Source organism: Scomber scombrus, chromosome 6, assembly GCF_963691925.1.
Source record: "Scomber scombrus chromosome 6, fScoSco1.1, whole genome shotgun sequence".
In the NCBI taxonomy this organism is placed as follows: domain Eukaryota; kingdom Metazoa; phylum Chordata; class Actinopteri; order Scombriformes; family Scombridae; genus Scomber; species Scomber scombrus.
This window is the reverse complement of record NC_084975.1, coordinates 13,384,689-13,398,820: the sequence shown is the minus strand read 5'-3', so window position 1 is coordinate 13,398,820 and position 14,132 is coordinate 13,384,689. Positions and strand designations below refer to the sequence as shown.

The window sequence follows — 14,132 nt, the reverse complement described above, 5'->3', positions numbered from 1 at the left end:
ATAAAAAGATCAATATCGGGGTTAAAATGTCCTATCATATTATTAAAGAAAGTATTTTTAATTACTTACTAGTATTTATTTAATGGTTACCTTCAGTTCCCCACTGCATACAGTATGTGTGTGACTGGACAAAGAGCCATACTTTTGCGTACATAGGAACAACACCAACATGGTGATGTCAGATTGCTGTTCAGTTAGTGAGGTAAATTGTAGTCATGGTTGGTTTCATGTTGATTTCTTTGTTTTCCTGAGGTTATAGTCATACCTGCCAACATTTGGGTTTCAATATATCGAAGGTTTTTTCAGTGGTGGGGGGAAGCAGGGTGAAAATGCTGGAGAAACCCAGGAAAAACAAAAGTGTACCAGGTCTGTATATTGGTTCTCTGATTTGTGCACATTTGACAGCATCCACATCTAGAATATTAATTTATTTGGCCTGCAACTTCTCCACACCCCTTCTTTTTATTTTTGGTAATCCATCTTGACAATTGACAAAGATGCCTTTCTTCATCCACGGCATCTGACAGAAGAAACAGAGAAGACAGAGGGGAAGGGTGGGGTCAGCCCAGTAAGAGATGTGATTGGACCAGCGTAGTGTCATTATAGAAAATGAACCAATGAGTCGCTGCCCCTGCTTTGTGGTCTGTTCGTTAGCAATAATATTACAAATTAAAGATTAAAATGATATGGGCCCCAAGGTGCATCTGCCCATCAGGAAAATGGCCAGTATGCCAGATTATTGGCGTTATATAAATAAAGATTGATTGATTGATTGATTGATTGATTGATTGATTAGCAGTCCAGCCTTGTGTTCCACAGCTTTGCCTCTTAAAGTATGAACCTGCCAATACTGTTATATCTCTATTAATCCTCTTGTGGCGCAGGATGAAAACAAGAATCACACAATACAGAAAAACAACAATAGTTTATTTTAACCATATTTTGTGTATGTACTACAAACTCTGGTCTCTATAATCGATCTCCATATCTTAGGTCATGAAAGAATGCTTACATGAAAATCAATATCTTATTCTTTTACAGCATGTTTCTCTTTTTCACTTTTAGAACAGGTCGTTGGCACATGTAAAATCAAAATTTAAAAAAAATTGTTTTTGTTTTGTTTTATTCTCAAAATGTAATTTTATATAAATCTACCACTAGAACAGCATTCCCTCTCAGAAAAAAGAAAATAATGAGAAAATAAAAAGATTATTGACCAAAAATATTTAGATATCTTACATACATGAGACAGCTTGACTAAAATGCAACAAATTTACCATTGAAATTTTCAGACAATTTACCTCCAACTAAAGACAAAAAGGGAAGATGGTAACACTCTCTTACGTAAACTGAGTAGAGTTTGTGATTGACATCCCACCACTAGGAACTCAAACACAGACTAAATGACACACATCCAGCTCATTCTATGGTTTACAAATGTGCCAAACTCCACAGAAGTGCAATTATTTGATGAATAGTGTCTTGATAACAAAAAGCATGATACGGGGTAATTCATTATCTCACCTAAGCCCTACCATAAATGGATACAAATGAACTGGGAACCATTATTATTATTTAGGCCTGCACACAACACAAATGTGGAGGATAGGTTTCCTCCACATTTGTGTTGTGTGCAGGTCATTCACACTTAATAGATAACATTTTGTGTTTCACTCAAATTTGCTGAACAAACTGCATCTCAAGAATTATCTTCCTTATCAATGTATCTTAGACATCATACAGTGGGTCTCCATGCTCAGCAGACACATTAGCCTCTTGCATTGTACCCCAAATGGTAGTAAAGCTCTCATAAATAATTTCCACCATAGCCGCAATAATCCTTAATCTGGAGGAGGATGGAAAATGTATGGAAAATACAAAAGAAAAAAAATATGCTGCTCACACGGGACTAATATTATCATATTACCTCTGTATTAGGCGAAAAAAAAGATAGAAAGATAATTTGCTGAGGATTTTTTACTTAAGAGATTATTGACATGGATTAATAACATATGATCTATGCAGTTATTACAAATCACAGGAGGACCGAAGGTAATACTATTCCTGTGTGTAAAGGGCTTTAGATTATTATCTTGTTTAATTTCATTTTTTTTTATTATCCTTGTCAGGGAATACAAAGATGAATAGCCTGTCTTTACAAGACAACAGTATAGGTCTATAATTCAGCTGGAAAGAGGGACCAAAAGTTGCCATGTAGCGGTTATAATAATTATGACGTGAGAGGACGTCAATATAATTTGCCTTATTGGGAAGAGGTGTGTCTGGTGAATGGCTAGATAGATAGATGGCAAACATGGACTTAGACAGGTGTTGTCTTCCTGTTTCTGACCACGAGTGTCATGTGTCTAAATGCGAGTCAGGCTGTTTAAAAAAAACTGTAACAGTCATTATTGTGGTGTGTGTTTCAAGTGATCATTTTAATCCAAACCATGATCTTACTAAGTGGTCTTTGTGCCTAACCAGACCTTAACCACAGTGTTGTCACACCATAAAACATCATCATTATTATTATTTTTTTTTTTTACACTGATTTGTAACAGTTTTGGAAAGCGGTATATTATGCTCCTATTTCAGAAACTGGAATATTACGCTCCTGGGTCTTTCTGAAAACACTATTATGTTGTTGTGGAGTGCAGGTACACCTACGTGGTAATTTAATTATGAGGATGTGTTGGGAGACAAAATGCTTCCATATCTTATTCTTGAGAAATACCACAGTATTAAGCTATGTGAAGTATTTGTCTTTTAGCTTAAAAAATTGTCTTTTGTATAAAAAACACTCAAAACTGCTGGTAGGCTTCAAAGGTGGCGGTAAAGGTTTCAGCAATCTCTACCTGATTAGATGTAAATAAGTTAATTAGTATTAGCTGTAGTGAAGTTAATTAGTTTTTATAGTTAACTAGATAACTACACAGACACCTTTCAAGTCTACAGAGGATGAGTGTTTGATACTTACAGCCTACTATAGATTTCATCCATGGTGACCCCACAGACACACTTTACACAAACATAAACAGCAGTTTTTGTGAAGCATACAAACTTATTGTGACACCTCCAAAGGCAAACCTGAATTAAGCCTGACTGAGGCTTGAGCTTTTTGTATATTTCACTGTTAGCAAAAAATGAACTTATTTGCCAAAAGTAAACCTGGGGCATTTTCCTAAGTATTGGATCTGACAAATGCTTGCCTAACTTCTGCATTTATGGTGCCTGTCACCATTTTTCGCAGTAGGGACTTTGAAATGGTTTCCAGGGTATGGTGCCTGAAGAGCTGTGCCCATCCAAAGCCCATGGGCACATCAATAAAAATGTAAATTGTGTTGAGGGAGAGAGACAGGTGCAACACAAACATCTGGTTGATGCCCGATCCCACACATTCACCCCTAAAGCCTCTCGCAGCGTAAGCCCTACCGCTCAGGGCCAAGTCCTGTGGTTGGCAGGGGCAGGGTGTGAATCTGGGACTGCCAGGCACTGCCCATGTGGAAATGTGGCACACAGATGACAGGCAATGTGCTCAGACAGCTGTATAAAGGGTTTAAGCTCTTTCTTCAGCTCACCAGTCTGCTTCTGACAGCACCCAATCCTGCAGTGCTGCAGATGAGGTAAGGGGTCCCAGCATGAAAAAGGTGGCCTTAATGCATCATCTTCATATGCAACAGTACAAAGCACTATAAGGTAAAGGTGAGGCCATGATACACTGGAAATGTTTGAAGGCAGTGCACTTGAGCCAGAATTTTCATCATCTACTTTTTTCACAAGAGTTTTGATCTTTACAGCTTATTTTTCCTACCAAGATCAGAATTGTTTATTGTGTTTACATTTTCTCTGTAATAAACTGGAGACAACTCTGGGAAGCTGGACACTTGAGTAAAAACAAGTTGCAATTAGGGATAAAATTATGTTATGCATATATTAGGAACACAAAGACAAATGTAGCTAAGTTTCTTTCATAGTTAATCAATAGAATTTAATTTAACTAAAATGTTATTCTACTGGCGATCCCCGACTTTTACAAAAGCAAAACATAGGACATACAGTATTTCACTCATTTAAGATCCTCATTCTATTGATGACAGAGCAGAGAGTGTCTAATATGTATGTGACAAATATAATTAAACATTTAATTCTGATCAAATTTCATCACTGACAGTTCTGTCACTCACTGTAAAATAATGAACAAGTGTTTAATCCATCCCGGTTACAGATGATCATTAAAATATTTTATCACAGAATCTACAACTGGAAAAAATCACTAATGTGCTCTAGATTCCTTTGATACATGGGGGACATGAGTTTACTAACCCATCTGATCCAAAGTTTGCAGTTTATCAAAAAAGAATAAAATAAAAAATAAACAATAATATGCTTCATGAGTTTTTCTTAGACAGATGTCTTCAGAGTTTGAAAGCATATAAGTAAACCAGTCCTGTGAAATGAGAGGGGAAAAAACAAAACATGAAGTGCTGAAAAAATAATTGCAGAATACAGTTTTCTTAGTTTAACCACAATAGTTTTTTCTTAAATAAATAACTTCTGTTTTGTAAAGACACTTTTTGAAACAGTAGACATACCCTAATTCCCAAAGTCATTGAATAAACATCACCAACCATTGATTTGCCAAACACACAAGTCTGTTCTTCCATGTTTGAGCCACAGCCCTCAAAATCAACTGTTAGCAATGTCCTGTCAGTAATGAATTTATGTAATTCCATCAGTTTTATAATGTCTCATTTGAAAAAAAAAAAGTATTAGATTTGGGTCTCTTGTACATTGTCTTTTGAGCTGGCCCGGATTAACAAAGGTTCGTGCGCTGAGCTGTGTATGGAGTTGATAGTAGAGGCATGGTTATATGCAGTCTTATAAGTGTTATAGTGGTTGAGGTGCTCATGCTCAAGAGGAGGCAGCGTCAGGTGGCCCTCCATGCCCGGGCCTCCTGTTACACAATCCTCATCCACATTGATGATCTCAATGGTGCGTGTGGGTGCATGGTGATTCTGCTGGTGGTGCTGCTTACGCATCTTGTAGAAGATGATCAGCATGACAGCTGCCATGAGTGTGATTGCAACAAAGCAGCCAATGATGATCTTGGTTGTCTTCATGACTTCATCCAAGCCATTCAGTGAGCCCTCCCCACCCAGCTCCGTCACAGGGACTGTGTAAGTTTTCTCTGTGGCACGGGTGGAAAGTGGGGTCCTGACTGTTGTGGTAGTTGTAGAGGTGGGTGAAACAGATTCCCATATGCCAGCAGACGGGGTTGGGCCCACCTTCTGTTGCACAGTGGTGGTGATGATGTCATTATGTGGTGTTTCTATGGTTTCTACTGTCACTGTGGTGAAGTAGCTGAAGCTGCTGTTCTCCGTAGAGGACACATTGAGCGTGGCGGATGCGGTTGTGTTACCTGCAGAATTACTGACCATACACGTGTATGTGCCCGTGTCCTGCATGGTGACATTGGTGAAGTTCAGAGTGCCATCATTCAGCACTGAGATTCTGACCTTGTACGCACCGTGTGTCATGATAGAACCATTGGGTGTAATCCAGCTTACTGACGTCAAAGAACTGGCTCTACATTTCAACTCTGCAGCACTTCCCTCTGTTACATTTAGGTCAGCAGGTGGCTCCACAATAACAGGAGCATAACAGTGAAAGTAGTTCTGGTCCAGCTCGCCAATGTATCGCCCTTTATGGTGAGTTGGTGAGCTGCAACGGGCACAGCAGCTGGTGTTTGCTGGTACCATCTCCTTAAGCCACCAACTTAACCAGAGGATGTCACAGTTACAATTCCACGGGTTGTGGTGCAAGTGCACCCTCTCCAGGTGATGCAAAGGAGTGAACAGATCATGGGGCAAGAGGGTAAGGTTGTTGTGGGCTAAATTAAGCTCCACTAGTGACTGCAGATCATCAAAAGAGTTCCTTTCTATGGTCTGGATCTGGGCATGCATCATCCATAGCTTCTGTAAATGGATGAGCCCTTTAAAGGAGCCAGGCCTGATGACAGCTAGCTGGTTCCCCGACATTTCCAATTCATCCAGCTTCACCAGGGGAATAAGATTGGGAATTTCTTTAAGATTGCACATTCCCAGATTTAAGTAGCGCAGATTGCTCAGCCCTTCAAAGGCCCCCTCAGATATGTAGGAGAGCCGCTTGAGCTCCCCAAGGTCCAACCGTCGTAATGAGGGCACTCTGTTGAAAGCATAAGAAGGAATGCTCTCTATGGGGTTATTCCTCAACCAAAGCTCCTTTAGTTTGGACAGGTACTCAAATGCTCCATTTGGGATGGTGGTGAGGCGGTTATCAAAAAGCTCCAAGGTATTGAGGCTGGCCAATCCATTGAAGGCCCCCAGCTCGATTTTGCGTATGTGGTTTTTACTCAGCTGCAGGATCTCTAAATGTCTTAGGTGCTTGAAGCTGTCCACTTTGATGACCTGAATGAGATTTTCCTGCAGATTCAGGTAGCGTGTGTTGGTAGAGATTCCATCAGGGACATCTCGCAGGCTCCGGCGCGTGCAGATTACTTTGCTGAACTGGTTACTACAGGAGCAGGCAGAGGGGCACGTCTGAGCACGTACCAACCCTGCCACCACCAGCAGCTGGAGGGCCAGGAGCAGCACAAACAAAGGGTCGGACAAGGCCCGGTTCCACCTAGGACCTCGCATCATCTGCTGCTGCTGAGAGGAGGTCATCTTGTTTAACATTCATAATTTTTTGACTAGTCTTCCACTCTTTGGAAAGAGGATTTGGGCCCACTGAAATGAAAAAAAAGAAGAGCTGTATTAGTTAGTGCACAGGTCGAATATATGTTTGAATTTTTAAAATGAAAAATCCCAAAGGGTAAGATTTTAAGGTTTTCAGTTAAAAATCCTATTTGGGTTTGTGTAGATGTTGTGGGCGACTAATAATCGCATACACCCTCTCATATAAACTGAAACTTTGATGGAGTGCCTTATATCCATTTCTGTTTCTGGGTGCACTGTCCTCCTTGCACTCTCAGTCTCAGTCACATAAAACAAAATCACAATGAAGCCGCCGACTTCTGTGCTGTATCTCTGCAGGAGGAGGAAGGGAAAGAAGAAAAGCAGCTATGACTGCTGTGTTGTGTGATTTATGTTTGAGACTGGGGGGACATAAATAATAAGGAAGCTCACCACCCACCACTCCTTCAATTGAGTCGAGATATCTGGAATTGCCTGATTACAACCCCAAGTTCCTCAAAGGCATGTATGTGACTGAAATGTCAAACAAGCAAGCTAAAATAGAAGCAGAGAGTTTGTTTTTGTGTAACACTTTATGTACCACATCAGAAAGAAATGAGAAAAAAACACAATGTACAGTATTATTTGATGAATGCATATTTTGGGCACGCAATGGCATGAGTGTAACTGAATTAATGATATTTATTGTTTCTATGCTATTTTCTTCTTTTTTACTCAGTATTGTTATTATCCCTGAATGCTGTTGATGTTGCCATGGTTTCACAGTGAAAACTGGTGTAAAAATATTTTTATACAGTATGAAAGATAAATAAGCACAAACACAAGGGAATAAACAACTTTCAAGGTCTGGGAAAAAAGAAAAATGCATTAATGAACAGGCCGTCGCAACTTGCATGTGTTGGAGGGAGTGGCAGCTGTGGTATCGATATTGGAGGTCAGCTGACATAACTCTGGCACTTATTTGCTCAGTCCGTAATGACAAATAAAACTTCCTGACATACAAAACTCAAAAGTGAAACTAAAACTGATGGTTCCAAGTATAACTTGAATAAATATCATGAACTTGAAATTCGTGCAAAAAATTAGTGCACTATAGATTGAATTAAAAAACCCAGTGAGGCTGAGCCAGCTAAGGAAATCAGTGTCTGGAACAAATTTATCGAGTTCACATTTATAGAGAATTAAGTATCAAAATCCAGCCCTCCTGTGTTAATACAGAATAATGAAGAGGTACTTCATATACTCCCAACATGATAACTGCATTAGTTTCAGAGTAATGACAACCATATGTGACTAACCCCCCATCCACCCACCCTAACCTAACCCAAAAAAACAAAAGAAAATGACTAAGTTAAAAGTAAATGATAGCTGCAGTGTTCACCAACTAATGCATATAATTATTGCAGAATGTGAATACTAGCATATGCATACTGATCATCATTATTTCAGAGCTGCAATGTGAGTCTTACCAACATTTTATTTACCATTTAGTTGTTATAATTCATTATTGTTTCTAATCTCACTAAGTGAAGGAAGGGAACACTCTGGGAAGGTCGGAAGTGACTCAGAGAGCTAATATAGATGAAGAGAAACATTTATAGAGTCTCTAATCTATTTGACCTGAATGTTTTTGAACGTGGGAGGAAACTGGAGCACATTCAGAAAATCAATGCAAACATGAAGAAAAAAATGTGAACTACACACATAAAGTGCAATAGTTACAGTACAAACCTGTGGTGAAATGACAGTGATGAATACTGATCTCTTGTGCCACATTTGAACTGTAGCTACAAATAGCTATGGCTGATATCACACTCTGTCATAAAAAGAACCTTTTCTGTCACACAAATAAAAAGTCATCGTATGAGTTCTAAGAGACGTACTGGGATGTATTCGATGAACAAAGTGACAAAGCTGCCATACTGTACTGCAATAAGGTAATTTAAAGATAAATTGTTGGTTTTAATTGTCATTGTGTCAGCTGTCAGTGACACTGTGAGTTTTCTGCTCAGCATAATAAAACTAGATTTCATTCATAAATGGTGTATGACATTTAAAACATATATAAAATACACTATAAATAGATCAGTGTTTTTTTTACATGCATAAACATCAGAAAAGTGAATTAGAAACTCTTGAGAATAATGTGCTGACACACATATAAAAAGAATCCCAGATTATATCACCTCACTTGTATTAAACAGCTGATTTCTGAATAAAAGAAAAGAAATCAGTTACATGAACACTGTTGTGGAATTGCAGTATTTTCTCCTTCTGCACCGTATGTTCAACATACAGCATAATCTGCAACAGAAAGCTGTTCATTTAAGAACGAGCAGGCTATTACTGTAACTACTGATTAATTGCTTGATTACTGACTCCATTAATTCTTCAATTACAAAATTCAAATTCCAAGCAGCCAAAGCCTGAGGGTAGAGAAAGAGTGTTTTCATGCAGAGGACCAAGCAAATGTGAGAGGGATCACACACCAGGCTGAAAATTGCAACCCATTATGGCGGCTTTAATTTGTTAGGAATTAAAAGCTTGCACAAAACAATTGACTCTGGTACAATCCAGGGCACAATAAAAGGTTTCTGCTTGCATGTTCTATTGGCCCTGTCAAAAGTGAATTTGTGTGGTAAAACTGAATATTTCCAGGAATATAGACACTTACTATTCAGACTAGTACAGTGCTTTTTTCAAGGTGAAATTCCATCAATAGTATGCCTCACTAGAAAAAATGCTGCACAGTTTAGATTTATGAATAACTGTCTCTTGGATAAGAAATCCCTGTATCTTATTCCACTATTTACTCATCCTCACATTCAACACATCAAACCTCGAAAAGAGATAAACAATGAATCAGCAGAGCAGAATCCAAATTATGGCAGCGGAAAAGATGAAGTTGATTTACAAAGCAAAACAATACGTCCTCACACTGACAATGAAAGCAGCGAAATTGGATTAACGTAGTGCAATGAAGGAATTAGATAAAAAGAGATGGGGGAAAATAAGATTAAGAAAAGAAAGCATTAAAAAAAACGTTTGTCCTAACAGATTATGAGCTGCTAGTTATCACTTTTTTTGGCAGAGAGTACTAAAGCATGACCCAGATTAGCAGAACCACAGACATTTAAAGAGACAGATCTGCAATATTTTTTAATTAATTTGTTTGTAAAATGGAAACAATTCACACTAAAGCAAACCATATGGAAAAAAACTTGCACATATACATACAGCTGATTAGAAGCACACCCTACTTACATAACAATAACCTTAATATCATACATGGATGGATGGATGGATGGATGGATGGATGGATGGATGGATGGATGGATGGATGGATGTCACATGAAAAGATGCCATGATGTGAATTCATATGATCCTCATGCATTATTTTAATCAGGGCACTATTTAATACAGTACATATTTTTATATGTATACTGTACTGTTTATGGATTATACTCTTACTTATGTTGTAATTTGATAGTATTTAATTTTATTCACAAGGGGGTGCTGGTGGTTCATTGTTATAGTATGTTTGCAAAAAATGCGAGACATTTAGATCCCGGTTATGCCTGCGTTAGCCGAGCCAAACAAACATGTACCACTGGAGTTCACTAAGCTCACTAAAGAATTGAAGTACTACTTTGCTGTTTTGGAGTTTGATTTTGCAACTTCACAGAAGCCTAATTTCTCAAATGCAAAATTATTATTAGTATTAAATTATACCGCAGCATTGTATATCTTTAATTTTTAAACTGATAGTTTTCCAGAAACCAATTCTGCCTTGTTATTAGTGTAGGGAAATGCCAAATTTAAGAACTTTAATGCCAGCAAAAGATGGTAATGCTTTTGATTATGGCCCACAATGTACTCTAAAATTTTTCAAAATTTACACTGTAACATTTTGTGATAACTGTGCGAAGTACAGTACATATCAATTGATGCATGTAGGTATTAGGAACAAGAAGTGAAGTTGAATAATAAGAGAATGACACTAATGAGAATGGGAACTTTTATTAATAATAATAAAATAATTTAATTTATACTGTGGGTAGGCTACCTATTCTAATCTGATGTTTGGGAGGAATATTTAAATATAACATTTATATTTTAAGTATTTTTAATTATGGGGTACCTGTTCTGATATTACGGAATACAGAGTGACCTTTACTGACCAACAAAGCTAGAAGGTTATGTACGACATAAAATCGATTATCATCTACATCAGCCTTGCCCATTGGATGGACGCCCCAGGTTATCAGTTCAGCTTTAAAAACCTCATCATAAAAAAATGCACTCTTACTGTACTCTATAACAACAACACACAGTGCCCTGTGGAACAACTGTGTCAATTTATCCACAAAAAACCCATACCACCTCAAGCTTCTGACATCCCCTGTACACTAGTTTATATTTTGCCTACCTGTTTTTGTTATCAAAGATTTAAAAAGTGCTGCAGAACATTATGCCATCTTCCCTCAAATGTAATGGTCATACTTTAGTTTTATAAGTGTATATATTTGTTTTAATACTTTTTTTTTGTGTGTCTTCAATCACCTCCCAAACACCAGATTGTTTCTCGGAGGGTCATATGTATTCAGTAATTTTATAGTAGTTGCCCTGTAACTACAGGACTACAATGGTGCACCATTACAACAAAAAATGACACTGTAAAATGGGAATAATTGGGCTGTACATTGCGGGCTGTAATCTAAAGCATTACCCAAAGGATTTCTTGAAAATATAAATATGTTTTAGATTTCACAGGGAGGTATTATGTGCAACTGGCATACAAATCTGTAGAAATAGTGTGCATGTATGAACTAACTTATGTTGCCAACCAATGAAGGCATACAGTTTCAATGACTCATAATTTAACTAGTTGAAAGAAAATAAACTTATTTTGGAAAATGATAGTGGTATATGCAGATATACGCTTACATAAGCAGCGGTTTATTCAATTAGCGCTTCATTAGTGAGGATACATATGCCATCTGTTTGATGTATTTTTATGTAAGTGCCTAACTATTGTGCACAGTTTAAATTCTGTTATCGATGCATACTGTGATAATTAAGAATACATGACAAAAACAACAAACAAACAAAACATATAGTACATTTTCATAATGCAGTAACATTGTTAAAGACCGTGTAAAAAATTGAATTCAGACATTTTCTTCTAAACACATTAAATAGGTCATAAATAATACATTTCTAAAAAAGTTGTAAAAAGCATTTCAACCATTTAGATTTGAATTGTGGAGCTAGGCTTCACAAACTGTGTTTCAAGATTTCTGTGTTCAGGATTTAGTGGGCGGGTCTGAAAATCACCGCTGCGTTACGTAATGCGGCAGTGATTGGCATAAACCCGCCCCTGCTGCTGTAGTGGTATAAATACATTCAGCGCACTCTACTACAACTACAGTCTACCGTTAGCCATTTAGCTGAGTTAGCTGCCGAGTTAGCCGCCGGGCTAGCCGCTGAGTTAGCAGCAGAAAGCTCTCAGATGTAGAATCCATGTTTCTGGTACAGGTGGCGACTTTGATTGACAGGTGACACTTGGTAGGGGGCGGGGTTTCAGCGAACTCGGGGGGCACTCCCACAGTGTTTGGGAACAGATACAGATGTTTTTTACACAACTTGGAAGCCTAATTTCATATATTTGGCGATTTTTTTAATCATTCAAATTTGGCAGGGTGGTTATCAACACACTTTTCTGTGGTATGTCAAACTCAGAACACATATTCATTCTTACGTTACACTGACTTTAAATGTTTGTACTACTGCACAGGCCTGGTGCTATATGAATCAACTAAAGAAGACACATTTCTATTTTCCCATAGAGGATGCCACATTGCTTCTCACATAAGGGTTTAGTTACATCAGGCAAACAGCTCTTCACTCCCTTCCCCACAAACTCTCCCCGAGGATCTCCCATCAGACCACTTAAAGGTAACCAATGGGAATTAACTTTGGCAGCCATAGAAACAAGACACTAATCCTTTTGCATGACACACTTAATCAATACCCATACTGCATAAGCACAACAGCTGTCTTGCTTATAGTGCTCAGCTCTCCGCATCTTCAAGAACAGCAACCACACTTTCTGGTCTTGACAACAGCTTCATTTAACAACATATATGATAGATACAGACATATTTTGATTATGCACAGGGAAACAAGGGATTACATTTTTTAATGGTACAGAAAAATATGATTATGTTTAGTTTATAAAATGTATAAAGAAGGATAACTACAAACAGTCGACTGTTAAAGCCAGACAAACAGCATTATCCTGTGTTAAACAGTCTGACGCTTTGCTGTTACATCCATCTGCCCTAACCTCCCTCTGTCACTCTACAATACACATTTCCTTCTTTGCTCTTGATTGAAAAGTGTCATAATTCCTACATCTGCTCAAAGACTTTCACTTGAATGTACACATACAGTATGTTTTGGGGGGATTTCTTCAAATGACTGATGCTGTCATTTCTTGGGTGAGGGACAGGACAAATTTGTCTCAATGAAAAATGGACATATCAGAAAAGGAAATGTATCTAAGATTACCAGTTAAGTGAAGAAAAAATGACTGTGAATTGATTTGTTTATGTAAAGCCTTTCAGTGTACAGATAATCAGGCAATTCTGAAGCTAGTAAACTTATTTCAAGAGTTTTTATTTGTATAAAATCAGTTGCTGGTCCTGCTGTCCAGCTGAAGTGCATTTATCCCTTTTTAATGTCTCTGCCTGCATGCCTGCCTATCTGTCACAAGTTTCATTATATCACTCTACCATTATTTCTGTGGCTGAATTTGCAGCTACAATCCTGTAGCTGGTTTTACCAGTGCACACGTGCTGCACAGTAGTTTCCACTGGGTCCCACTCCCAGCCCTTTTCATAAGTACTGTAATTCTGGAGTCTGTATCGTATTTTTGCATTATAAATCAGCCAGAAAAGGCTGCATGAATTATTTAGCAGGGCTACATGAAATTCTATTGGGGCTAAAGCCCCCTAAAATAGGTCTGGTGACGCCACTCCTTGGCAAGAAGCATTAGTGATTTTTTGATACTCTCTTTCCACGGTCAACAAATATTTCCTGTCTTTCATATTTAAAAACACATTAATGGCTTGAACTGAGACGTGAGGAAAGTGGGATGGGACTGACTTCACTCAGTGAATGTTTGAAACCCTGCTGAATATGAACTTTGTTTGTTAAAAGTGACTGACAGAAGCTTTGGCCTTCACACTACATGGCATAGAGAGGGGAGGATGATGAGAGATTGTAGAGTGAGAGACGTTTTTGACAGGGGAAGGTCGGCATGTATTCTATTCTTGAAAGAGAGAGGGAAAGGGAGAAAGTGAGTGAACAAGACAGAGAGATTAATGAGATATA

At 38.1% G+C, this 14,132-nt stretch overlaps 1 protein-coding gene across 1 annotated transcript; it reads right to left on the bottom strand.

Moving 5' to 3' along the window:
• Positions 1-4,769: 4,769 nt before the first annotated feature.
• On the bottom strand, positions 4,770-6,716 carry lrrc4ca (leucine rich repeat containing 4C, genome duplicate a). The gene has a single exon (XM_062421127.1). The coding sequence runs from the start codon at positions 6,714-6,716 to the stop codon at positions 4,770-4,772; it is 1,947 nt and encodes a 648-aa protein (XP_062277111.1).
• Between the last annotated feature and the right edge of the window lie 7,416 nt (positions 6,717-14,132).